The 27,854-nt window shown below is 39.3% G+C and overlaps 3 protein-coding genes and 1 pseudogene across 11 annotated transcripts; 3 read left to right on the forward strand and 1 right to left on the reverse strand.

Annotated features, from left to right (window-relative positions):
- Positions 1–519: 519 nt before the first annotated feature.
- LOC111788243 (uncharacterized) lies at positions 520–4,521 on the forward strand. 2 transcript variants are annotated; one of them, XM_023668537.2, is made up of 6 exons: positions 520–976; positions 1,072–1,311; positions 2,133–2,587; positions 3,162–3,546; positions 4,036–4,113; positions 4,200–4,521. In XM_023668537.2, the coding sequence occupies exons 3-6, from the start codon at positions 2,148–2,150 to the stop codon at positions 4,248–4,250; spliced, it is 954 nt and encodes a 317-aa protein (XP_023524305.2). In that variant the 5' UTR covers positions 520–976; positions 1,072–1,311; positions 2,133–2,147; the 3' UTR covers positions 4,251–4,521. The 2 variants fall into 2 exon arrangements, with proteins under 2 accessions (XP_023524305.2, XP_023524306.2); XM_023668538.2 differs by lacking the exons at positions 520–976; positions 1,072–1,311 and adding an exon at positions 1,417–1,558.
- Positions 4,522–7,467: 2,946 nt separating this feature from the next.
- On the reverse strand, positions 7,468–9,707 carry LOC111788209 (glycosyltransferase BC10). Its single transcript, XM_023668479.2, has 2 exons — positions 8,848–9,707; positions 7,468–8,290 (listed from the first exon to the last, which is right to left on the reverse strand). The coding sequence occupies exons 1-2, from the start codon at positions 9,352–9,354 to the stop codon at positions 7,655–7,657; spliced, it is 1,143 nt and encodes a 380-aa protein (XP_023524247.1). The 5' UTR covers positions 9,355–9,707; the 3' UTR covers positions 7,468–7,654.
- A 1,561-nt stretch (positions 9,708–11,268) lies between these two features.
- Positions 11,269–13,131, forward strand: LOC111786836 (protein neprosin-like; annotated as a pseudogene). Its single transcript, XR_015419794.1, has 6 exons — positions 11,269–11,489; positions 11,583–11,669; positions 11,760–12,230; positions 12,319–12,372; positions 12,441–12,587; positions 12,663–13,131. The product of XR_015419794.1 is annotated as a protein neprosin-like (transcript).
- A 3,372-nt stretch (positions 13,132–16,503) lies between these two features.
- Positions 16,504–27,853, forward strand: LOC111788094 (LRR receptor-like serine/threonine-protein kinase ERECTA). 7 transcript variants are annotated; one of them, XM_087121453.1, is made up of 27 exons: positions 16,504–16,983; positions 17,098–17,236; positions 17,348–17,419; positions 17,490–17,561; positions 17,974–18,045; positions 18,122–18,193; positions 18,289–18,360; positions 19,475–19,546; positions 19,621–19,692; positions 19,780–19,848; positions 19,939–20,010; positions 20,406–20,477; positions 21,459–21,530; positions 21,756–21,827; positions 21,897–21,968; positions 22,048–22,119; positions 22,198–22,269; positions 22,341–22,412; positions 22,502–22,573; positions 22,658–22,729; positions 23,678–23,746; positions 23,836–23,907; positions 24,004–24,083; positions 25,579–25,707; positions 25,799–26,146; positions 26,632–27,050; positions 27,166–27,304. In XM_087121453.1, the coding sequence occupies exons 1-26, from the start codon at positions 16,890–16,892 to the stop codon at positions 27,048–27,050; spliced, it is 2,643 nt and encodes an 880-aa protein (XP_086977579.1). In that variant the 5' UTR covers positions 16,504–16,889; the 3' UTR covers positions 27,166–27,304. The 7 variants fall into 7 exon arrangements, with proteins under 7 accessions (XP_086977579.1, XP_023524042.2, XP_086977577.1 ...); XM_087121451.1 differs by having other exon boundaries at positions 16,509–16,983; positions 26,632–27,011; positions 27,097–27,853; XM_023668272.2 differs by having other exon boundaries at positions 16,512–16,983; positions 26,635–27,011; positions 27,097–27,853.
- The last annotated feature ends 1 nt before the right edge of the window (position 27,854 follows it).

Raw genomic sequence — 27,854 nt, forward strand, 5'->3', positions numbered from 1 at the left:
CTTAGAAACATTTTATTTGAGGTATTTATTTATTTAAATAGCGAAAAATATTGTGATTAATTTAATTTGAATGGCAAAAATTCAAAATATAATTAATTGGCAAGTGGGTTGAGATTTGTCCAGCACACATATCGGAAGATGGACGGGGTCGTACTGGATGCCATCTCCTTCATCCGTCCACCATGGTTAGATAATTAACCACGGTTAACTATGGAAACCGGACGCTGCGGATGGGCTGTCGGACCGACCCGATAAAGAAAATAAAAGAATTGACGACGTTGAAGATTCCGTTTGGCGTTAAAAAAAGGCCGTGAGAGAAAAAATGGTGAAGGGAAGGCAAGACGACGTCGTAAAGGTGGAAGGATTGGGAGATGGAAGGAGAGTCGTTTGATTTGTGATGAACGGGGGAGAAATCACGGGCGTGGGATATTGATTCAATCTGTAATTGAGGGTATAAATTTCCGATTCATCTAGGACGGGGGGAAAGGGTGTGTTTTGTATTTGTGGTAAAACGAGGGGACGAACAGGAAGAAGAAGAAGAAGAAGAAGAAGAAGAAGAAGAAGAAGAAGCTCTCTGCTGTTCTTGTGGCGCTCCTTTGAAGCTTTTCCCTTTTGTTCTTAATCTCTCGTTATTGTTTTTTAATCGAGGACGAAGCTTAGTGTTCTCAATTCTAGTCCAGAATGCCGAGGATCTGTCATTTGTAGACAAGCTTGCGGGTGGAACAATTTCGCTCCGTGCTTCAATTTTTCTCCGTCCTCTGCAATTGATCCATCTGAAGGGTTAATTAAAGAGAGTTGGATTTTCTTTTTTGTTTAATTTTTTTTTTCACGGATACATTCGGGAATTTTTAGTTCAAGAAATTCGGTGTGGATTTGATTTCTGAGCGAATTTTGCTCCCTAATTTGCCCTATCGATGCCGTCTCGTTTGTAATCGTCGGAGGGCGGTTGTGAAGATTACGGAGGCTTGAATTTTTTGTGAGAATTCTTTTACTCTGTTGTCAGTTATTTGTATTTTTGTGTTGTGGAATAACTCTGTTAATTGATTTTCTTTAATTTGTTCTTCCTTGTAGATGCATTTGAACGGATTTAAGCGTTTGTGTGAAGAAATCCGCAGTGTTGTATAGATTGGAGATTGGATGTTACCGATGGAAATACGGTTGTTCTTCGACAGTCAGAGAAGACGACTCTGAGAGATGGAATTCCGTCGTTCTAATTTGGTTTCTGATTCGCATTCTCGCTTAGTCTGAAGAGCAAACGAAGCAAAACTCGTCTTGATTTTTGGCCGTGCTTGGAATTTCTTTATATCACAGGTAAAGAAAATTTTCCTGAATCGTAGATCGTAAATATTTTAGTAGGATTTTGAGATTTAGTCCAGAATTTTGATTTGCAGTTGTTGTTTTATACTGTGGCTTCTTTCGTTTTCCCCCCCATTTGGTGGTTGAGGGCGGAGGTGTTCTTTTGAAATCCGACTTCTATTTGATTCTTCCTTATCTTCATCTAATGAGACCAATCGGCTTCCTATACTTCTCTTTTGTTTGCTTCAGTTGATGTTTTCAGGTAATGCATCAATTTTATTCATCTCGCTCTTCTTGAAGAAGTGTTCTACTTGCTTCTATTATTCTCCTTTCCCTCATTTCGAAGAACCCGAGAATTTCTTTTATTCTTGTGGCGATTGAGAATATCTTTCCATCTTCAGAACTGTTCATCGATGGAATTTACCCCTCCATTTGATTTCTCGCTATTGGGAGATCGCCAGTTCGAATTTTCCCTGTTTTCTTTTTGTTTGTTTGTTTTTTGTTCCTGTTACCCATTACTGGATTTCTGGCTTAGATCTATGATCTTCTGCACCTAAAAGGAAAAGAAACCTCCTCATTTCGATTCTTGTAATCAACTTGTCCTGATTTTGATCTCGAATAATTAAGTTCCTAGCAGAGTTTCTGTTTCTTTTTTTTTTTTTTTTTTCTTCTTCTTTTTTCCTCATCCAGCGCTCTCAATTATGAGTTATCTGAACTTGGAAATAGCTGGACGATCATGTGTGTGTTGGAGGCAAAATCCTTCTTCCTTGCTTACGTTTGGAGATTGAACCATGGTTTTATTAACGAAACTAACTGTGGGGTTAACTCAATTGCAGTAATTTAAACGCCTGATGGAAAGGGATCCTCCGAGAAGCAATAACAACAGTAACGGCACCGCCAATAATAAAGTGGACATTTCGGGTAGAAGCGGCAGCGGAGGAGCTGAAGGGTCGTTGCTATTGAGATCCAGTTGCGATGCTACAAGACAGGCCGCCGCCGCCGCTGCCGCACCATCGGACTTCCTTTTGCAGTGGGGAAACCGGAAGCGGCTTAGATGCATGAAGGTCCAAGGAAGAGACAAAAACGACCCGACCGCTCCGGCTCATAGGACCACCGCCCGTATCGACCGGCGAGTGGTGAGAGCCGACAAAGACTCCCCGAACCGGACCACCATCACCCATTCTCCTGCTGCTGCTGCTGCTAATCATAACAGCAGCAGCAATGGGTATTTGAATCTTCGGCAAAGAGGATCCTCCCCGCAGCTCCCACCTCCTCATCAGCGCATTCTCAGGTACTCTCCATTAGCTTAAACGAATTGAAATCTATGTTCATCTGTGATTTTCTTTCGTAGTAAAGGTGTTTGTGAAAATGCCCAAATGAGGGATTTTTATGCTTTTTGGGTGGACAGCTGACAGATGTGTGTTGGCGTAAGGGTTTTTAGAGACCAATGGGAGCCGTGGGATCATATTAATTTGGGATTTGGGATTATGGGGGAGGTGGGGGGCGGGGGGTGGACCCATACACTACACCCACCCTGACGCGTCGTCATACGTAATGTTAAAGATCTTGAAGGAATTTGTTAATCCAACGGCTAAGAAGAAACAGTATTTTCGTTTAAAAGAAAAGAAATTAAGAGCACCCTGGAAAAGCAAAGCAAAGAAAAAGCAAGAAAACCAAAAGCCAAAGCTAAAAATCCTCACCCGCATTCGCTACCTGTCTCAGCGATCTTAAAGATCTTTCCCCCAAGGTCAATTTTGGAATTTGACTTTTTCTTTAAATCATCCCTTCTACTAGTTTCTATTTTTACTTTTTTTTTTTTTTTTATATATAAAAAATTCGATATCTTTACTATTTTCCTTTTTTAGGAACTCGGAGACGACGGGGGCGATGAGAGGGCACGGAAACGGCGGGGTCCGGGGAATTGCCTCGCCGGACAGAGGGGCGCACGATAGAAGAGGAAACAACAACCACCACCATCATCACCACTCTAACAACAACAACAACAACAATCATCACCATAATGATAATAACAACAAATCAGCGGCTACATCGGACACGGCGCACGATAGCAAAAAGGGTGGGTCTTCGTCCGGTGGCAGTGGGGAGGCCGGTTTGCCCCAAGTGTGGCCGCCAAAATTCGCGATTGCTTTGACGAACAAGGAAAAAGAAGAGGATTTCTTGGTCATCAAGGGCTCCAAGTTGCCACAGAGACCCAAGAAACGTGCCAAGATTATCCAACGCACCGTCAACGTAAGCCCCCCTTGTTCTCCTCTATTAACTACTACCCATTTATTATCTCCTATTTTTTTTACTTTGTTTATTGTGTGTAGCGTAGGAAGTGATCCAAAAAAAAAAAAAAAAAAAAAAAAAAAAAAAAAAAAAAAAAAAGTAGAAATTTTAGACGTAAAAGTCTTCCCTGGAATGCTAATGCTACAAAACAAGACTAGAGCTTTCAGGGGCTGCGTTTGATTCACGTTCTTGTATGGGATAGGACAGTGTACGGTATTTCCAGGTCGGCTGCTGTGCTGTTTGTGTGTATCACTCCCCCTTGTCTTCTCCGCATTCTCAACATCGTTGTTTCTGAGGGTAGAAGAAAAGGGAAAAATGGAATAATTCTCACTGTTTAAGTAAATAAAGAAAATAGTTGATATTTCTTTGAAGTGAAAATAGATGATGCATAGTGTTATGTAAAATGTGGATGATGGTAGTAAGTGTGATTATTATTAACCATGGATGCAGCTGGTGAGCCCGGGAGCATGGCTATCCGATCTCACTCTGGAGCGCTACGAAGTTCGAGAGAAGAAGATTTCAAAGAAGGTACAACTTCTTAAATATGTTTGATTTTAGGATGTGTTTGTTAATGAATGAATACTCATGAGGATGTTGATCATGGATGATGGCAGAGACCGAGAGGGTTGAAGGCAATGGGCAACATGGAGTCGGATTCGGAGTGAGTTAGCCTAGCAGAAGCCTCTTAGGGGATGCCATGATATGTACAAACCACTGATTCCCTTTCCAAAATGAAGATAGCTCTCAAGATGTAGGGAATTCATTTTTGTTCCTTTGCTCTCTTATTTATTCAATTTTATTCACATCCTTTTTGGTTCCTCTTTTCAAGTTTGAAGGTAGTAGGAGGAGAGGTTGAGGGTGTTTTTCATCCACTCTCCAATTTGTACATATCTTGCACATCCCCCACATCATCTTATAAAAGTTTTCTTCCGACCATCTCAAAAGGGTGTTCTTCCGATCATCTCGAGAGTTTTAATATAAACCCCAATTTTGAGTCTCAATTCAGAAATTTGCACAAGTCTGACCATCTCAAAAGGGTGTTCTTTCGACCCTCTCGAGAGTTTTAATATAAACTCTAATTTCGAGTCTCAATTAAGAAATTTTGATAGTAGACTTATGCTTAGCAAGGATGTTTGTACATGGTAAATAATCAAATTCTAACTGACCCAAACGAATTCTACAAATTCCCAACTCATGTTTGTCAGCTATTGCAAGAAAGAAACAGAACCAAATGCCATAAACGAAAAAAAGAAACATTGGGGATTGGGACGTTTCGTAAATCGCAGAGCAAGTAAGCGATTCAACTCTGAATTTTTCTCAAAAAGAAAGAAAAAATGTATTTTCACTAATTTATTTATTAGCACTCATACAAATGGCGTGATTCGTTCCAAATATCACAGACAACGAGGCCACATAAAATTGGATTTGATGCGTATCCGCAAGCACATGGCCAGGCCGTCTCTCTTGTCCATCCATATACCGCCACGCACCCCTCTCCCTTCCAACTTGAAAAACATTACAACTTTACTCATTACTTTTTTTTTTTTTTTTTTTAATTAACAAAAGATTTTTAAATTTACATCCAGAAGTTACTAATTTCTTCAACTCAATTTGGACGGAGTAATAATGATGAGTTCATGTGTATTAAAATTGACATGAAACGAGTAATCACGTTGTTCTAACAAAATTCAATCGATATGATCATATTATAAATGTTTCATAACATAAAATTCATAGATACATCCTTGTGAAATCATTAGTCATATTGTTCTAACTCTTTAATAATTTCTCTTTAATAATTTCTCTTTAAACACATCTCTATCAAAACTAAGAAACAATTACAAGTGTGACGATGTTGACAGTCTACCCCACAAGACAGCTCATCACGTTTCGCTTCAGATTCAATTCTAGTCTCGACGATGACAGGTTTGGACTTGAGTTCCCACTACTTTACACACTAATTTCAATTAAATCATAAATTAAAACACCTTAGAAATTCAACAATACCAGAAAATGGAACAGAGAAGAAGAAATGAAGATCTTCAATATCATGAAACAGAGTAGGAAACTGAAATAACTTATATACTCAAATAATGTCAATATAGAGAGAAAACAACAATGAAATAGCACACAATGAATTCATGAATACAAACCAGCAGGATCTAATAAAATCTAATCTCAATATCGAAAATCATATCCTATACACTCAATACAATAGTCAATAAAACCCTCGATATCGAGCATCAGTACTGAATCATCAATGGCTAAAATCACACAACGCATAAAGAACCAATCGAAATCTCAAGCCTTAAGTGCAGATCCAAAGACGAGAGCGACGAAGGCACCAACGCAAGCAAAGCTCAACGACGGCACGACAGAGGTAGCCGGAGAAGCCGGTGCTGGAGCAGGAGACTCAGCAGATTGCGCGACGGCAATGGAGAGTACAGCGAACAGAACAGCTACAAGAGCCATGAAGGAAGCGTTGGAGACGGCGGCCATTGCTGTGGAAATTTCTAGGGTTATGAACGAAGAAGGCTGAAGAAAGGTAGGAGAGCAAATAATGGAATGGAACTTTGGCTGCGGAAAAAGAGAGCGGTGGGGGCTGTTTATGTAAAGAATGAGGCGGCTTAAAAACGAGTGGAGGAGAGGGGAATCGGGCAGGACGGGCAGATGCCCGAATTACAAGCTGGCCATTCATTGATCGACAGCTCATTTTCTTAAGATGGGTTTGGGTGGATCACCCACCGTCCAAATTCCCCAATTTCGGCTCAACTAAACGTCGTCGTTTACCGTCGACATGCACCAACGAATCGATTACACGTGCTCGTAATAGCGCGTGGGGGAAATAAAGGAAATGAAATTACCAACTCCCACGAAAATGTTGGCTGCAAATGTGAATTTTAATTTTAATTTGGGGCCCACCATACCAAACAATCATTTGTAAATGCGACGCGTGGCAATGCATGCAATTTACAGGCTGTAAGTGTATGATCACATGAATGTTGTGAATTTGGACGGTTGTCGTGTGTTCGGGATTTTACAGTTGGCTCTGTTTCATAAGCCTATAAAAAGTTGCTTAATTTAATTATTCACACCTTGCTTTTCAGAATTTTTAAATTATATTTTTTAATGTTTTTTTTTTTTTTTTTTTTTTTTTTTTTATGGAAACCCAAATAAATAATTTTTAATCTCTATTTAAAAAAAAAAAAACTATAATAATAACTTTTCTATACAGAGTCTTAAAAGTATCTTTACAGTTAATTTTAGATAAAGAACGTCTATTAATATCAACTTTTTTTTCATTAAAAAATACATTTAAAAATTTTAAAATAGCATTAATATCATTTATCTTTATAAAATAAGTTTTTACTCAGTATATCAACCAATACCGTCTATCAACATCATAGAGATATCTTTAACTTTTAAAAATTCACGAATATTTTTAAAATACAATATTAATGTAAAGATATTTTTGTATAGAATAATAGAGAACTATGGGTTAAAACGATTCGTAATGGCTACCAATTCCCAATGATTCGCCTTTTGTTTTGCCTTGAGATCCAAAAACTGTCGTGCTTATTTGGACGCCTCTCCTTTCCGAATGTCCACACCCATGCGTGACCACTTTTTCCCTAAAGTGCTTCTCATGTGCTCACCAACCAGCCAGCTTAGCCATTCCATTTCCGTCTCGGTCCAAGTATATTGCTAATAGATATCGTACGCTTTAGTCCGTTATGTATTTCCGTCTCGGTCCAAGTATATTGCAAAAAGAACTGAAGTTTCTATACCCTTGTGAGAAATGATTCGTTTCTTTCTTCAACCGAGGTAGAATCTCACAATTCTAGATCACTATCGTATCTTTTTGTGAAAACGCGAGTAAAATGACAAAGATTACGTTTTTTAACTCTCCGAGCGACAAGATGTTACATGAATTCGTCTTGTATTGTTTGTTGGGTTAGTCCATTTTCTTCTTCTCCTTGTGTTTGTTGTGAGAATCTAAACTACAGAGACTTAGTGTTCTATTTTTTCTACTTCTGTATTGATTAGAACTCTACTTAGCTATTGTTCTTCAATATCCAAACACTTCCGAGGCCAAGCTTAGCAATGGCTGCAACGAACTTGGTGCAAATTTTCTCGCAAACAGGGCGCAAATGGTGGAGCTTTGCTCGTTGTAGCTGCAGTTTCCTTCTAAAACTCCTGCTAAGAACTCTTTTGTAATGTCATGTCCTCCGAACGTGGCGGGGTGAGCGCCTCCTCTCGACCAGTCGACCCATGTGACGCTTCTGTTGGCTATACTGTTGCCAAATTCGATCGTGAGCATTGTCGGGAAATAGTGTTCGTCGACGTAGCATGATGGTTGACAGAATTCTTTGAATTTCCGATAAAATTTGGTGTCTTGCACTATGTTGAGTGCAAGCTTACGGTCGACTTCAAACCATTGGGCACCCTTACGCCATTCTGTGATGTTCACCTCTGGTGCCATCTCGAGCCTATATCGTCCTCTCCCATAAGGACCAAGGTCGTCGAACGAACCCACGAAACTATATTTGGAGTTCTTTAAGTAGTTGTATATCACACTGAAATTATAGAGAGGAATGCATGATTCGGAAACGAGAATGAACCATTCGTTATTGATGTCGAGCAATGCATTGGCTAGAAGTCGTCTCTCCGCGTCGCACATACTCATTCGTCCCCATTCTGCAACCTGACAAGAAGAACAAGTATTCATCACAGGACTCCTAAATGTATAGCATCAAAAGCTTGGTGGGTTAGATGCAATTCAGGATGAACACAGATTACGCATCAATAAAACAGCCAGCATCATTCAGACCATTTAAAATGTTAAAACGGGTCTGCTCGAGAGTGTGGGATCTCACAATCCACCCCATTCGGGACCCAGCATCCTTACTGGCACACCACCTCGTGTCCACCCCCTCAAACCCCAGCCTCCTCGCTGGCACATCGCCCCGTGTCTGACTTTGATACCATTTGTAACAGCCCAGGCCCACAGCCCACAGCTAACGGATGTTGTCCTCTTTTGGGTCTTTGAGGTTTTCTTTCGAACTTCCCTTCCGAGTTTTTAAAACAATTATGCTTAGAAAGAGGTTTAGACACACTCATAAAGAATGTTTCGTTCTACTCTCTAAAAGTAACCGACCCAGAATCTCACATAAAAACATCAGCAAAGAATAAGGTAACACGACGAAATGATCCTTAAAGAGCTCATAAAGCATCAAACAACAGGATGAAACCAAAACGCACCTGGCTGGGAATTTGTCTCCCATGAAACACAGAATCGTGAGTAAAATTGGGTACGAACGATGGCAGAGAATGAATGTAAATTGAAAACAGCCCTTGATGACCCATAAAAAACCTCTCCCAAAGCGGCGCAAGTGGCAATGGCCCTTTAGTCAAGAACATAAAACCCACCTTCGGAACCCTTTGGAAGGGGTAATTCTTAATCCTCGGTACAAACGATGCACGCCAAAACAGCTCCTCATCGTTCATCGAGTGCATCAAATCCACCGGAGCCTTAATCCACTCACCCAAACTAACATTCAACTCCTCCAAACAGGGAAGGAAATTGGACTTCACCGCCGTCACTGTGCTTTCAATCCCAAAATGACGGATCGTATACAAACTAACAACCGAAAACCCAATGCAAAGAAACAAAAACAACACAAATAGCTGAAGCAACCTCAGCGGCAGCGGCCGAACTTGGTTGGTCCGGCTGACAGGTGCAGGCTCTTTCCCTTCCTCCACTGCCATAACTCTCGATCAAAATCGAAATTACCCTTGTGGGTGTTGCTGTTCTTCACTAAGTCTGAAGCCAACAGCACCCACGAAGCCAAATAAACGCCGCTACCCTTAAAATCTACGCCGGTGATCGGCTTTTCTTACAACAAAAAAACAACCCAGAAATCCTAATTGCAGAATTTGGCGGTGAATCGATGAAAGTGAAAAGAAACTAAGAGATTGAAGAGTGAAACGAAACGTGATGGGAGAAACTTGAAGAATATCTTTCCCAGAATTTGCGCCCACGCAGATTCGAAGATATGGTGCTTCTCAGTTACGCCTGCGCCTCTGTTGCTTTGAATGGAATCCTTTCTATTTGAACTAACTCCCACTTTTCTTTTAGTTTTATTATTTTTTGCTTACTTTACCAATTATAATAATTTTTTAAAAATATATTATATAAATTTTTATTTTTTAAATACTATTTTTACTTTAATGTGTATTTTATTTTATTTTATTTTATTTTCTTCTTTTTTTGGAGTTCTATTTATGGTGGGTTGTTTCTCTATATTTTAAAGGGATTATACATTTTATAGTAAGTTTGAAATAAATATTGTTTTTTTTTTTTTTTGTTACCTTCTCAAATAAAATTAATATTTTAAATATACCGTCAAATTATCTCTATTTACTGTCTTTTTTCAATATTCTTTTTTTTTTTGTTTAATATCACCTTTTAAATTTTTATTATTTCAAAAAAAAAAAAAAAAAAACGTTTAGAAGCCACTAATTGTAATTAGTAATTATAAATAAACAAGATTTAACGAATTGGTTCAAAAGTTTTGAGTTAATTAAAGTTTTTTTAATAATTTTGGGTAATAATTATAGTAGGTTAGTTATATAATTAAGCATTCAAGTAAATGTCAACCAATCTACTCCATAAAACACTAATTAACACTAATTAAGTACGACTTTTACTTGGGTATTATTTATTAATCTCAATTTAGTACATATTTAAGTAAATACCAATTAACAAACTATTTAATGGGTAGATTTTAAATTTTCAACCAAAGAAAAAATTTGGCAAGTAAATTTTACCATTATTTTTAGGTAAAAGTCATTGGGTCTCTTTTACCCTAAATTTGGCAATAACAAATTTAATTAGTTTTTTAAAAATATATAGTTTTTAAAATAGTGTTGATCAGTAAATAGGAGCATATACCAGTTGGGTTGGAAAAATCTTTTAGACCAATTTGAAATTTTGGGTTGGTTGAGTTGGTGACCCGAGCAATCCAAATAGAGTTCACAACCCAACCCAACCCTTTATTTTCATATTAGGTTGTCGGGTTGTTCTTTTATTTTAAAAATCTAATTTATCCCCAAATACCCTTAGATTAATAACTTAAATCTCATACGATTCAAACATTAGACATTTATTAGTCACAATGTGTCACTAATATCAGTTACAAATGTTAAAAATTCTAAACCCATCACGCTCTACCTACTTTGGATATACTGAGATATAAACTCTCACATACGTGAAGATAAATGGACCCTGATGGATCATAATTTGAAAGTAAAAAAAAAAAAATAAAAGAAAAATCCAAAGTCGTAATTATGCATATTGACAACGGGACCAATAAAAACAACGTTGTTGCTTTCTTCCCAACCGCCAATATGTCGGCCCAATAGTTGGGCCCAATATGTATATCTGGCTTAGCTGCACAAAACCAAACACATTTGAAGTCCAAGGCCCAATATGTCGGCCCAATAGTTGGGCCGAATAGTCGATCTGCCCAAGTAAAAAATTGTTACAACAGTAAAGAAGGCGGTTAATAATTGGTGGTGCCATTTCCTGTCGTGCGATTCCAAAACGAATTTTTACCTTATTTAACGGAAGAACAAAAAGTGGTATAAATATTTGAATTCTCGATTGTGTTCCTCAACCCAAGAAAAGAAGTAAAAATAAACTTTTGTATTGGGTTCCTTGGGAGAAAATGAGGAACACATATCATGAAGGGAAGCTGTTGGCAATGGTGGCTTTCACCATTGCTGCTGCCATTCTCCAATCTCATGCCGCCATTCCACACATCAATAATTCTCAACAATTATCTGCGCAGATTCACAACAAATTAAAGCTTCTCAATAAGCCTGCCCTCCACACCATCTACGTAGCATCTTTCTTTTCTTTTCTTTTCTTTTCTTTTCTTTGAGTTTTTTAATGTTCTTTTTCCACCTATAATTTTGCATGGGAATTTATGCAGAGCAAAGATGGAGATATCATCGATTGCGTTGACATTTACAAGCAGCCTGCATTTGACCATCCCGATCTAAAGAATCACACCATTCAGGTTCATTTCTTCGTGTTAATCAAATCATTTATGTGTAGACCTAATCATATTGTTTACACTCTTAACCAATGCTTGCATATATGCATACAGATGGAACCCAATTGGGGCGTCCATTGGAAGATGTCGGTTCAGCAAAACCAGGCGTTTCAAGTATGGCAAACAAGTGGGAGTTGTCCCAATGGAACCATTCCAATTCGCAGACTTCGTGAACAAGACTTATTAAGAGCCAATTCTCTTGATAGCTTTGGAAAGAAATTTCCTTATCAAAGCTCCAAACTCGGGAAACAACTCAATCGTTCCGTAAGCAAAACCTTCGATAAACATATTTTTGTTTTGGGTTTCGAAATTAAAGTTTCGTTGAGCTAATTGTGTTATAATTTGGTGTTGAATATGGATCAGACGGCAATCCTGTATACGGCAGGCTTCAATTACATTGGCGCTTCAGGACAAATTAATGTTTGGAACCCTAAAGTTGATTTGTGGAATGATTTCACAGCTTCAAGAATTTGGTTGAAAAATGGGCCTTCTGAAAAATTTGAAAGCGTTGAAGCGGGATGGATGGTACATTTTTTTGTTTTTTTAGGAAAATAATTTTACGAATAAATGTTTTAATGTTGAGTTTTAATTTAATTTGTCATTGTTGTTACAGGTTAATCGGAGGTTATATGGAGATACGAAAACTCGTCTTAGTGTACATTGGACGGTAATAATTTATTAGAGTTGTCCGAGAAATTTGAGTATAATTCGTATCTAACATGGAAAGATGGTTAGGTGGACTCCTACAAATCGAAAGGGTGCTTTGATTTGACTTGCAGTGGGTTTGTCCAAACGAACCCGAGAGTGGTGCTTGGTGCAGTTATTGACCCATTGTCAACCAGAGGTGGACAACAGTTCACTATCACCGTCGGTATCTTTCAGGTAACTAATTGATTATATAATCATAGTAGGTATATATATATATATATGGATGCATGTTAATATTAATACCTGCAGGATCCTAAGTCAAGCAACTGGTGGCTTAAAGTGCAAGGGTGGCCAGTGGGGTATTGGCCGCCGACGCTATTTGGATACTTGCGGAACAGCGCAACGCTGGTGGAATGGGGCGGGGAGGTGTTTAGCTCAAACATAAAGAAAGTGCCACACACGGGGACGGGCATGGGGAGCGGAGATTATGCAGGTGAGCATTACAAGTACGCTAGCTTCGTGAGGCAGCCAAGGATCGTGGACTATTCGCTACAGTTGAAGTATCCGGTGAGAGTTGGAACTTGGGCTGATGAGTCTTCTTGCTACTCTGTTGATAATTATCGACCTACACTCACAACTGAACCTGTTTTCTTCTATGGCGGTCCTGGACGCAGCCGTGACTGTCATTGATATCATCTAAATCATTTAATAGCGTGTAAAAAGTTGTCCCTTCCATGTAATGTGTTTCCTTATATATCCTCTATCCTTTTGTAACTTACTTTCAAAATTGTCTAATAATACATCTCTAAATTTTTGTTATATGATCTTTTAAATATAAACTTGAGAATTTATGAGCCAGAAGATTTTAATACAAAATATTTGCATGACTTCGTGTAATAGCTCATGCCCACCGTTAGCAGATATTGTCCTCTTTGGACTATCTCTCTCGTACTTCCCAGACTTTTAAAATGCATGCATTTACCAAGGAGAGATTTTCGAGAGGTTTTCACATTCTTATAAAAAAATTGAACTCATGTGGGATCTCACACACTCCGTTCCGTAAGCAAAACCTTTGATAAACATATTTTTTATTTGGGTTTCAAAATTAAAGTGTAGTTGATTAATTTGTTGTTCAAAATTAAAGTTGAGTTGATTAATTTGTTGCTAATTATCTTATAATTTGGTGTTGAATATGAATAAAACCTCAATCCTTGTCAATTACATTGGCGCTTCATGATAGATTAATATGATTTCACGAATTTGGCTAATAAATTTGAAAGTGTAGAGGCTGGATGTTTCGTTTTAAATTACTATTATGTAAACTTAATTAGTACATGTTTTTACATTTAATTACAAAAACACATTGGACGATAAGATTGAGAGTCGATTATAAGAACTCATAAGAGAATACGAGAGAATATTGAAGAAATTTGAGTATAATTTTTATCTTGTAGTGGGTTTGTCCAAACGAACCCCAAAGTGGTACTTGGTGGTTTGTCCAAACGAATCCCAAAGTGGTACTTGGTGGTTTGTCCAAACGAACCCCAATGTGGTACTTGGTGCTGTCATTGATCCCATATCAACCACAGCAGCAACTCATTATCTCGCACAGTTCATTATCTCGGTATGTTTCAGGTATCTAATTTCATATGCAATCTCTTCTTCTCCTACCGAGTATGACATATATGGTCAAATATGGTACACATCTTCAATCATACAACATATTTATTTGTAATTAACGTCAAATATGATATATATGGCAAAATTTTAAAATAAAAATAATATATTTTAAAATTTAAAAAGTGAAAAAATAATAACTTATTATTTTCATAAACTAAATTATGTGTGGAATCCAACAAAATCAATGTAGTTATGAAGGAAAGAAAAAAAAAAGGGAAATTATATTTAAAAGTGGGCTATTTAATTCGGCTTTTTATTTGTCTGGTTTATTTTTACGTAATAAAAAAAGCATTAATTAAAAGATGGGGACAAAAAGTGGGGCCAACTAATTTGAAACCATAGCTATATCACATTTATTATTTTTATTTTATTATAAAATAAAATAAAAATGAATATTAAAAAAAATTATATTATAAAGTTTTTCATTGAAATAAAATAAAATTTGAAATGTTACGTGACATTATTTAGAGAATGAGAAAGTAATAAATAAATTTGATTTTAATTAATAAATAAATTAGAGTTCAATTAGGTTATAGTTGAAGTAAGTTTAGGTAAATAAATATCTTTGTTATGGTTGTGTATCCATCCGTCCTCACGTGGCAAAGCAATGGCCAGCTGGCAGATGTGGAAAAAGAGTTATGGGACCCACGAGTTGTAAGTTATTATAATAAGATGACCCGCCTGTTACCCTAAAAAGGAAACACTCCATAACCCAGGAGACATGTCATTACACCCAATTAAACGCAACCCCGCCCTCATCCAAATACGTCACCGCCCCTAAATAACAGCAAAACCACTTTTAAATTAAATATAAATATTTGTATTTATGTTTTATAATAAAATTAGGTTCAATATTATATTATATATTTACTATTTACTATTTTTCATAAAAATTATGTTATAAAAGGAAAATTATCTAATAAAAAATTTATAGTCTCCATTTCCATTTTCACAAAAAATAATATATATATATATATATATATATATATATATTTTTTTTTTTTTTTTTTTTGCAGACATGAAAATTAAAATAGGAGATTAAGACGATAATTTTCTTGTTTCGACCCAGTTTTGTGGGCATCTGGGGCCAATCTACACCTATATATATATATAAATAAAATAAGTTAAATAATTTTACTATTTAATTAATAGAAAAAAAATCTTTTTATTTTCTAGTTTAAATTGAATACTTTTCCAAATATTACTTGTTTTTTATTTATTTTTTTGTGATTTTAAAATTTGTTTCCTTAGATAGGTTAACGGCGTCAAAATCGTCGTCCAAGGTATTTGAGACTTTTCGGACAAGGGTGTGGGGCCCACATAAATCAAATGGGAGTTGCCGTCAGAATTAGACGGGGCCAATTGACTTTCCCAAGGTTTATTTATTTTTTCCTTTTTCAGGAACATAAATTAATTTTGTTATATATATATATATATATATATATATATATATATATTGAAAATGAAGTGTTATAAACACTATACCTCCCTGTAAAGTTTTTTTTTTTTTTTTTCAACTTTTATCTATTTAAAAAAAATTATTTCAAAATTCAAACAAATATGGTAAGCAAATAATAATAATAATAATACAAAATAAACACTCAAGCTTTAAACCACATATGGGTTTGATTGGGATATATATATATAATTTTTGAAAAATAACTTTTTTTTAATTAAAAAAAAAACAATTTGGAAATATTTTAATTTAAAGACAACGTTGTTAATTTTAACCTAAAATGGGCTACTTTTTATCTCTTTATGATGCTGAGTTAATCAATCAGGCCTATGATGGGCCGTGGGCCCAGATTCTGGCCGATCCTCCGACTGTCCTTATCCGAAATTCCCCTTTTACCCCCATTTCTCTCTTATATTTACTTGAACTCCCCAAACAGCTTTATTTTTTAATATATAATGTCAAATATAAATAAATATATACATATTTTGGACTTACCATAAAATCTAAATAGTTTATTTAATATACTTAAATATATATTGATTTTGACATCATCACATAAAATATTATTTGAAATATATAGAAATAAAAACTTTCTAAGATATTATTCGTTTTAGCCTGTTACATATCGTCGTTAGCTTCATGGTTTTAAAACGTATCTATTAGAAAGAGATTTTCACATAATTATAAACAATGTTTCGTTCTTTTCTCCCGCTGATGTGGAATCTCATATTAGATGTGAAATGAGTCATACACGACAACATGGGAGTTCACAGTACTTTCAAACGTGACAGATCATTGTTTGTGGGACTTTAGAGGAACATGTTTTGTTTTTATCCAATACATGTTCATGAACATAGAAACCTAAAGTTTGTATTTTTATTTTAAATTTACATCATTTAGGCACTGATTTCAACACAAAATCAAAATCAACACAAAAACAAGATTTCCCCTATAATTATCTTAAAAGACTGTACCTTTTGGGCATTAAACCACATAACATGAACACAGGAATAACAAAATTACAAATGTTGCAATAGTTCATTGAATTCAAGGCTCAATTCTGCAGCAAAACGTGCACAAGGTGAGTCTTCAAAGAAGAGGGTCCTTGTCAGCTGAACCCAAATGGGTTCCTTCCATTACCCACAGTGCCCCATTTGCAAGTGAGAGAGAGAAATGGAGTAAAGGGTCTGTGTCGTTGCAGGTTTTGTAACAGAGTTGTGGCAGATGGGTTCTTATCTTTTTCTGTGAAATAATTCATTATCGTTTCCTCTTAGACTCAACAATGTCTCTCCCAATTGCTTCATTTTTAGCCTTTTAACGTTCTTGAGAAAGAGATAAGAACAGGGTTCTCTGTTTTTTTAAGGTTCTTGTAACTGGCAATGGAAGTGTAATTCAGGTCTATGAAGAGGGCGGCCGCCATGGCATTTCCTATTCAGCTTCTTATTCTGGTTTTTCTCTTCTGTGTTAGCGCCGGTGTGGTGGATTCCGATGATGGTAAGTCGCCATTAAAAAACTTTAAAATGTCTCCAAGAACACTTCAGAAATGTTTTTTTTAATGTTGTCTTAATGTCTACATTATGTTTGGTGACATGTTTTCCTATGTTGAAGGAGCTACGTTATTGGAGATGAAGAAATCACTGAGGGATGTGGATAATGTTCTATATGATTGGACAAGCTCACCTTCTTCAGATTACTGTATATGGAGAGGTGTCACCTGTGACAATGCCAGTCTCAATGCTATCACTCTGTAAGCCAAACAATTTCCCTATTAGCTTTCTGGGTTGGTTTCAAAATCCAGTTTAAAGATTGTTCTACCTTGTTCATCTCCTTTTTCCCATTGTTTTTTTTGTTGTTCCAGTAATCTTTCTGGTCTCAATCTGGTCGGAGAAGTATCTCCTTCGGTCGGGAAGCTCAAGGGCCTGCAAACTTTGTAAACCTCTCTTCTTTATTCATGTTCTTACTTTCTAAGCCTTCTTCTAATAATGGGATTCCTCGAACAGGGATTTGAGAGGGAATAGGCTTTCTGGTCAAATTCCTGATGAGATTGGTGACTGTTCTTCGTTAATTAATCTGTAAGTCCTTTCGTGTTTACAAATGTTCGATATCTTTGACTTAAAATGTGAAATCCCACCTCGGTCAGAGAGGAGAACGAAACATTCTTTATAAGGGTGTGGAAATCTCTCCCTAGTAGACTCGTATTAAAAACTTTGAAGGGAAACCCAAAGAGGACAATGGTATTAGAGTCAAACACTGGGCGATGTGCCAACGAGGAGGCTAAGACCCGAGGGGGTGTAACAACAAAGATACTGGGCCTCAAAGGGGGTGGATTGAGGGATCCCACATCAGTTGGAGAAGATAATGAAACATTCTTTATAAGGGTGTGGAAACCTCTCTCTATAGACACGTTTTAAAAACTTTGAGGGAAAGTCCAAAGAGACAATATCTGTTAGCGGTGGGTTTGAACGGTTATATGAAACTTTGTAGGGATTTATCGTTTAATGAGATTTATGGGGACATACCATTTTCCATTTCGAAGTTGAAGCAACTGGAAATGCTGTAAGTTCAAACATAAGTATGTAACTTTTTTGTTAACTATGTGATGCTTCATCTTATTATGTGTTTAATGTTTCAGAGTTGTGAAAAATAATAGACTGATTGGACCAATCCCTTCAACCTTGTCTCAGATTCCAAACTTGAAGGTCTTGTAAGTTCTCATGCCATACTTTTTTCACTGCCTTCAAAGTTTTTACTCTGAGAAATAACTGAATGATGCCCATTTTTCATCCTTGGTTGTTCTAGAGATCTGGCACAGAATAATCTTAGTGGTGAAATACCGAGACTCATTTACTGGAATGAAGTGCTGCAATATATGTGAGTTTTTTTTAACTCTTAATTCTTTCTTATACACGTCGTTCGGAGAAGGGAACGAAACGTTTCTTGTAAGGGTGTGGAAACCTCTCTCTAGCATACGCGTTTTACAACTGCGAGGTTGATGTGATACGTAATGGGCAAAAGTGGACAATATCTGATAGCGGTGGGCTTCGGTTGTTACAAATGATATCAAAGCCAGGCACCAAGCGGTGTGCCAGCAAGACCGCTGGGCCTCCAAGGGGGGTGGATTGTGAGATCCCACTTGGTTAGAGAGGGGAACGAAGTATTCCTTATAAGAGTGTGGAAACCTCTCCCTAACCGACGCGTTTTAAAACCGTGAGGTTGACGACGATACGTAACGAGCCAAAGCAAATAATATTTGATAGCCAGGCATTGAGCGGTATGCCAGCAAAGACGCTGAGCCTCCAAGGGGGGTGGATTGTGAGCTTCCACATGGTTGGAGAAGGGAACGAAGTATTCCTTATAAGGAAGTGTAAACTTCTCTCTAGTAGACGTGTTTTACAACTATGAGGCTGATGCTGATACGTAATGGGCCAAAGTGGACAATATTTGATAGCGGTGGGCTGGGGCTATTACAAATGGTATTAGAGCCAGGTATGGAACGGTGTGCCAACGAGGACGCTGGGTGTTGCGGTCCTACATGACACTGGGCCTCCAAGGGGGGTGGATTGTGAGATCCCACGTGGTTTGAGAGAGGAACAAAGCATTCCTTATAAGGGTGTGGAAACTTCTCTCTAGCACACACGTTTTACAACTATGTGGCTAATGGTGATACGTAATGGGTCAAAGCGGACAATACCGGATAGCGGTGGGCTTGAGCTGTTATAAATGCTATCAGAGCCAGACACCGAGCGGTGTGCTAGCGAGGACGCTGAGCCTCCAAGGGGAGTGGATTGTGAGATCCCGCGTCAGTTAGAGAGGGAAACGTAACATTCCTTATAAGGATATGAAACCTCTCCCTAGCAGACGTGTTTTAAAATCATGAGACCGACTTTGATATGTAGTAGCGGTGGGCTTGAGTTGTCACAAATAACCGCTAGCTTTTGTTGGTTCGAATTCTAAACGCTTCATTTGACATTCAACTCTTTCTCAGGGGATTGCGTGGCAACAATTTGGTGGGCACACTGTCTCCAGATATCTGTCAGCTCACTGGCTTATGGTATTTGTAAGTAATCCTTACTTCCACCAAGAGACTATATGAACATATTCTCAGCCTAATAAAACTCTTTCCATTTGAAGTGATGTGAGAAACAACAGTTTAACAGGCAGCATACCTCAAACCATAGGCAACTGCACAGCCTTCCAGGTCTTGTATGTATTATATATCCTTCTCATTCAACACCAAGTGCACCACTCTGTGTATATAAGTAGCTAAACTTCTTTCATATTGATTGGCAGGGACCTGTCATACAATCATCTCACTGGAGAGATACCATTCAACATTGGTTTCCTTCAAGTAGCCACATTGTATGTATCCCTGAAGCAGTTTTGTGTCGGTTTCAATGAATTTTTTGACTTTTGTATTGGTCTTTCAATTGTTATGAGCTTTCTTTTCAGGTCCTTGCAGGGTAATCAGTTGTCAGGTCCCATCCCACCAGTCATTGGTCTGATGCAGGCGCTTGCGGTGCTGTAAGCAACTATAGCTCTCCCTACCAAGTTCAAACGTTGTAACAGCTCAAGCCCACCGCTTGCAGATATTGTTCGCTTTGGCACGTTATGTATTGCCGTTAGCCTCGCGATTTTGAAACGCGTCTACTAGGGAGAGGTTTCTACACCCTTATAAAGAATGCATAATACATATATCATTGTGAGACCCCACATCGGTTGGAGAGGATAACAGGGCATTCTTTTTAAGGGTGTGGAAACTTCTTCCTAGTAGACGCGTTTTAAAATTGTGAGTTTGATAGTGATATGTAACGAGCCAAAGCGAACAATATCTGCTAGAGGTGGGCTTGAGCGGTTATAGATGCATGATTCTTGCTCTCTCAGTTTTTCTAATTTCTCCTTCTCACATCCAAATTCAGAGATTTGAGCTGCAACATGTTAACTGGTACAATCCCCTCTATCTTAGGGAATCTGACGTACACTGAGAAACTGTAAGCATATTTTTATTGATCTTTCTGTCCTTCCCATTTGGCAGCTCTGTGCTATTCCTGTTACATATGTCCTAAAATGTTGAATGAAGAAGTAATATACATATCAATTCACATCGGTTGGAGACGAGGGGAATAAAGCATTCCTTATAAGGGTGTAGGAATCTCTCCCTAACAGATGTGTTTTAAAAACCGTGAGGCTGATGACAATATGTAAGGGGCCAAAACGGACAATATTTGTTAGTAGTGGACTTGGGTTGTTACAAATAGTGTCAGAGTTAGGCACTGAGTGGTATGCCGGTGAGGACGTTAGGCCCCCAAGGGTGGTGGATTGTGAGATCCCACATCGGTTGAAGAGGGGAACGAAGCATTCCTTATAAGGGTGTGGAAACCTCTCCCTAAGAGATGTGTTTTAAAAACCGTGAGGCTGATGACGATATGTAACGAGCCAAAGCGGACAATATTTGTTAGTAGTGGACTTGGGCTGTTACAAATAGTATCAGAGTCAGGCACTGAGCGGTATGCCAGCAAGGATGTTAGGACCCCAAGGGTGGTGAATTATGAGATCCCACGTCGGTTGGAGAGGAGAATGAAACATTTCTTATAAATGTGTAGAAACCTCACCCTAACATACACGTTTTAATAACCATGAGGTTGACGACGATACGTAACGGGCCACAACAGACAATATTTGTTAGCGGTGGGCTTGGGCTGACACCGAGCGGTGTGCAAGCGAGGACGCTAAGCCCCCAAGGGTGGTGGATTATGGGATCCCACATTGGTTGGAGAGGGGAACGAAGAATTTCTTATAAAGGTGTGAAAACCTCTCCCTAATAGACGCGTTTTAAAAACCGTGAGGCTGACGAAAATACGTAACAGGCCAAAACAAACCAAAACAGACCCTATCTCTTATCAATGATGTCTAGCAACTTACATTTTATGAGATATCTTATTCTGGTGAGTGATATCTCTGATGGCATGCAGGTACTTGCATAGTAACAAGCTCACTGGTTCCATTCCAGCAGAGCTCGGGAATATGACAAAGCTCCATTATCTGTAACATTTCTGTCCTTTACTTCCTATTAATGTGGAGAATTCTATATTTTGTCCTTGTTTTCTGTCTGTAATATTTCTTAACAAGCCTATTCAATCTTAATGTGCATTTATGTTCTTAACAATCCTTGAGCATCCCATGTGTTATGTTTAAGCTTCTCATTCACGTACACGAAACTTCGATTACGACGTTGATGATTACTGACGTAATGTTTCTTTCCTCTGGAGGGAACTGAATGATAATCATCTTACTGGGAGTATTCCAGCCGAGCTAGGGAAACTAACCGATTTGTTCGACCTGTAAGCTTCATCGTCCCATTCGTATACTCGTGCCTTCTCATGTCCCTTACTGATGAAGCGTCCTTGCAGAAATGTTGCTAATAATAATCTTGGAGGGCCTATCCCTGATAATCTTAGCTCATGCACAAATCTCAACAGCCTGTAAGAATCTAATCCGAACTCCGATTCCATTTAGAACGATCTTCTATTCGTTAAGACCGTTACGATTCGTTGATTTCAGAAATGTGCACGGAAATAAGTTGAACGGAACGATTCCGCTGTCTTTCCAGAGGCTAGAGAGTATGACTTACCTGTAAGTTAGTTGTTTTGAGTGGCTTAAGAGCTCCTTCTATGTTCATGAGAATGTTCTTATCATATGGATCATGTGTAGGAATCTGTCCTCAAATGATCTACAAGGTCCTATTCCAGTTGAGCTATCTCGAATTGGCAATTTGGATACGTTGTAAGTTCATGAGATATAATCTTCACTCATTTTCCCCATATTTGTTATACTAACTCATAGTTGCTGCACAGAGACATTTCAAATAACAAAGTTAATGGCACAATTTCTTCGTCGTTCGGAGATCTCGAACATCTCCTAAAGCTGTATGTATCATCTTTAACTCGCTTTTTCTTGTCATCAATCGTACGTGTTCGGGATGAAATCACTGATCTTCGTTTTTATACGTTTGAAGAAATCTAAGCGGGAATCGCTTAACGGGATCTATTCCTGCTGAATTTGGCAATCTAAGAAGTGTAATGGAAATGTAAGTGGAATTGTAATCTCCTTTGAATGCATGAACTTCAGGTTCTTGTTCTAATTCTATTGTCTTTATGTTGCTGTGCTGTAGAGATATTTCACACAATCAGCTCTCTGGGTTCATTCCTCAAGAACTGACACAACTTCAAAATCTGCTCTCCTTGTAAGTTTTGAAATTGTAACTTACACTAGAAGTTTTCATTTATAATTCTTAAAAGAAGAACAAGAGGAACTATCATAGGCTGAAAGTTTATGTTCATGACTTCTCGACGCTACTTTAGCAATTTCCTGAGTGGCTTTGTAACGGTCCAAGCCCACCGTTAGTAGATATTGTCCTCTTTGAGCTTTCCCTTTCGGGCTTTCTCTTAAGGTTTTTAAAACACGTTTGCTAGGGAGTGGTTTCCATACCCTTATAAAGAATGTTTTGTTCCCCTCTCCGACTGATGTGGGATCTCATAGTCCACTCCCCTTCGGGACCTAGTGTCCTCGGTGAACTCGTTCTCCTCCCCAATCAATGTGAGATCTCACAATCCACCCTCCTTCAGGGCCCAGCGTCCTTGGTGAACCTCGTTCCTCTCTCCAATCGATGTGGGATCTCACAATTCACCCCCTTTGGGGCCCAGCATCCTCGGTGAGCCTCGTTCTCCTCTCCAATCAATGTGGGATTTCACAATCCACCCCTCTTCGGGGCCCAGCGTCCTCGGTAAACCTCGTTCTCCTCTCCAATCGATGTGGGATCTCACAATCCACCCCCTTTGGGGCTCAGTGTCCTCAGTGAACCTCGTTCTCCACTCCAATCAATATGGGATCTCACAATCCACCCCCTTTCGGGACTCAGCGTCCTTGGTGAACCTCGTTCCTCTTTCCAATCGATGTGGGATCTCACAATCCACTCCCTTCGAGGCCTAGTGTCCTCGCTGACACTCGTTCCTCTCTCCAACTGACGTGGGATCTCACAGGCTTGATCTTGTCATGAACTGATATTTCCCCGTTTTTCTTTCATGTTGTTCTACTGACATCATAGCTTGAGTTCTGTCTGCTAGAACTACTTCAAGTATTCAAGTAGGCATCCTACTGTTTCCTTCATGGTATAATGATGAAACTAATGCAGGAGACTTGAAAACAACAATCTATCCGGGGACGTGAGGTCGTTGATAAACTGCCCGAGTCTTACCGAACTGTAAGTTCATCGTCCCCAACCAATAAGTGTTAGTATAATAATGTTAACACCAGAGATGAGTAACAAAGCCAATATACTGATCCTTGCAGAAACGTATCTAATAACAATCTTGGTGGTTACATTCCAACAAGCAACAACTTCTCTAGGTTCTCATTTGACAGGTACGAGTCTTAATGCATACAAAAGCATACTTCATGTCAGTATAGTGTTATCTCTTCATAAGCTGTTCATGCTTCTGATGTTAAGTTTACTTTCAGTTTCCTTGGAAATCCTGCGCTCTGTGGATATTGGAATAGCAACGTCTATCCCTGTCGTGAGGCTCATACGACCGAGAGAGGTAATTATGCATTTGAAATGGTTTTCATAGTTGTATTGTGAGGTCCCACATCGATTGGAGAGGGGAACGAAGCATTCCTTATATTGGTGTGGAAACATGTAACGACTCAGATCCACCGCTAGCAGATATTGTCCTCTTTGGGCTTTCCCTTTCGGGCTTCCCCTCACGGCTTTAAAACGCGTCTACTAGGGGAAGGTTTCCACACCCTTATAAATGGTGGTTTGTTCTCCTCCCCAACCAATGTGGGACATCACAATCCACCCCCCTTCGAGGCCCAGCGTCCTCGCTGACACTCTTTCCTTCCTCCAATCGATGTGGGACCACCCCCAAATACACTCCCTTTGGGGCCCAGCGTCCTTACTGGCACACCGCCTCGTGCCTACCCCCCTTCGGGGAACAGCGAGAAGGCTGGCACATCGTCCGGTGTCGGCTAGCGGTGAGCTTGGGCTATTACAAATGATATTAGAGCCAAACACCGGGTGGTGTGCCAGTAAGGACGCTGGGCCCTAAGGGGGTGGATTGTGAGGTCCCACATCGGTTGGAGAGGAGAACAAATCATGTGAAAACCTCTCCCTAGTAGACGCATTTTAAAACTTTGAGGGGAAGCCTGGAAGGGAAAGCTCAAAGAGGACAATATCTGCTTACGGTGGGCTTGGGCTGTTACAAATGGTATTAGAGCCAGACACCGGGCAGTATGCTAGCGAGGACGCTGGGCCCTAAGAGGGGGTGGATTGTGAGGTCCCACATCGGTTAGAGAGGAAGAAACTATGTGGAAACCTCTCCCTAATAGACGCATTTTAAAACCTTGAGGGGAAGCCGGGAAGGGAAAGCTCAAAGAGGACAATATCTATTAACGGTGGGCTTGGGCTGTTACAAATGGTATCAAAGCCAGACACCAGGCAGTATGCCAGCGAGGACGCTGGGCAGACAATATCTGCTTACGGTGGGCTTGGGCTGTTACAAATGGTATTAGAGCCAGACACCGGGCAGTATGCTAGCGAGGACGCTGGGCCCTAAGAGGGGGTGGATTGTGAGGTCCCACATCGGTTAGAGAGAGGAAGAAACTATGTGGAAACCTCTCCCTAATAGACGCATTTTAAAACCTTGAGGGGAAGCCGGGAAGGGAAAGCTCAAAGAGGACAATATCTATTAACGGTGGGCTTGGGCTGTTACAAATGGTATCAAAGCCAGACACCAGGCAGTATGCCAGCGAGGACGCTGGGCCCTAAGAGGGGGTGGATTGTGAGGTCCGACATCGGTTGGAGAGAGGAACAAATCATTCCTTATATGGGTGTGGAGACCTCTCCCTAGTAGACGCTTTTAAAACTTTGAAGGGAAAGCCCAAAGAGAACAACTTCAGATAGCAGTGGGCTTTGGCTATTACATGTATCTACTATTGTAATAGTTATCCGATGTAAATAGTCGAGGTACACGCAATCTAGCCTTGAACACTCGCACCGTCTTATGAAATTTCTCTTCATTGCTTTCAACGCAGTGACGTTATCTAAAGCCGCTATCCTCGGGATCGCTCTTGGTGCTCTCGTAATTCTTCTAATGATCCTCCTAACCGTGTGCCGACCGAACAACACAATACCTTTCCCAGATGGATCACTTGATAAACCAGGTACTTTTGATCATTCCAATCTATGAAGAATGGCACATGGCTTTAATTGAATACTAAATCATTTCATTATGTGGCTGGTGAAACCTTTCAGTTACTTACTCAACTCCCAAGCTAGTAATCCTTCACATGAACATGGCACTTCACGTGTACGAGGATATTATGAGGATGACTGAAAATTTGAGTGAAAAGTACATAATCGGACATGGAGCTTCAAGCACAGTCTACAAATGTGTACTCAAGAATTGCAAACCTGTGGCTATCAAAAAGCTCTACTCTCACCAGCCCCTAAGCATGAACGCATTCGAGACCGAGCTCGAAACCGTCGGTAGTATCAAGCACAGAAATCTAGTCGGCCTCCAAGGATACTCCTTGTCCCCCTCTGGGAATCTCCTCTTCTATGACTACATGGAAAATGGCAGCCTTTGGGACCATCTACATGGTAAGACTGAGCTCTTATTCGTCTTAAATATTGTCAAAATTATCGCTTTTCTGTTGAGAATTGTTGGGAGGGAGTCCCACATTGGCTAATTTAGGGAATGATCATGGGTTTATAAGTAAGGAATACATCTCCATTGGTATGAGGCCTTCTGGGAAAACCCAAAGCAAAGCCACGAGAGCTTATGCTCAACGTGGACAATATCATATCATTGTGGAGAGTCGTGATTCCAAATATAGTATCAGAGTCATGCTCTTAACTTAGCTATGTCAATAGAATCCTCAAATGTCGAACAAATGTTGTACTTTGTTCAAGGAGTCGAGCCTCGATTAAGGGGAGGCTTCCTCCCTCAGGGGAGACTTTATAGTGTACTTTGTTCGAGGGAGAGAATACATCTTATGTTCAAAGTGGACAATATTGATTACTAACACTTTCAACGGTTTAATTTTGTTTCATCGTACTTGTGCTTGACCCATGGTTGTTTAAAGCAGGCTATTGTTCTACCAAGAACAAAAAACTTGACTGGGACACTCGGCTTAATATTGCACATGGAGCAGCCCAAGGACTATCATACCTACACCATGATTGTAGCCCTCGTATTATCCACAGGGATGTCAAGTCATCAAACATTCTATTAGACAAGGATTTCGAAGCTCATCTCACTGATTTCGGCATCGCCAAGAGTTTGTGCACCTCGAAGACATATACATCCACCTATATCATGGGAACGATCGGATACATCGATCCAGAGTATGCTCGAACGTCCCGACTTACTGAAAAATCTGATGTTTACAGCTTCGGCATTGTTTTACTTGAACTACTCACTGGAAGGAAAGCTGTAGACAATGAATCAAATCTCCACCAATTGGTCAGTACACTATCAGGCGTTTTGTTCTTCATCTGTTAGGTATGATGACTATTTCCTCATACATATTCTTTCATATATATATCAGATCTTATCAAAAACAGCCAACAACGCGGTAATGGAGACGGTTGATCCTGAAATAACTGTAACTTCCAAGGATCTTGGAGCTGTAAAGAAGGCGTTTCAGCTCGCTCTCCTGTGTACCAAGAGGCAGCCATCCGATAGGCCAACGATGCACGAAGTAACGCGCGTCATCGGCAGTCTTCTGCCCTCGGCAGCACCACTGAAGCCAATACCATCTGTTGCATCACTGCCCCCATCTGCAGGAGTCCCTAGCTACAAGGATGAATATGCAAAGCTAAAAACGCCACACGTGCTGAACTGCCCGTCGATGAGCACCTCAGACGCCCAGCTCTTCCTCAAGTTTGGAGAGGTTATATCACAGAACAGTGAGTAACAAGGTAGGCAAAGCTCTAGAACTAAGAAAGAATGCTCTCCTTGATTGGTTGGATTTAGCAGCCGCCTTGTTACTGTGTAGTGTAAGCTATAAAAGTAGGAAGCAAAGCATAAACATAAGGAAAGGTATAAGATATGTTTTGTTACTCCCTCCAACCGACCGATGTGTGATCTCACAGTCCACCTCTCTTGGGGTCCAACACCCCTTGTTAACACACTGATGATTGGCTCTGATATTACTTGTAAATGCCTAAACCCATCGCTGGTAGATATTGTCTGTTTTGGCCCATTACGTATTGTCGTCAACCTCACAATTTTAAAATGCATCTGTTAGGGAGATATGTTTCGTCCCCTTCTCTAATCGATGTGGGATCTCACATTTCTTTCAAC

The sequence above is a fragment of the Cucurbita pepo genome, chromosome 2 (assembly GCF_057944985.1).
Source record: "Cucurbita pepo subsp. pepo isolate OVF chromosome 2, ASM5794498v1, whole genome shotgun sequence".
Lineage (NCBI taxonomy): Eukaryota > Viridiplantae > Streptophyta > Magnoliopsida > Cucurbitales > Cucurbitaceae > Cucurbita > Cucurbita pepo.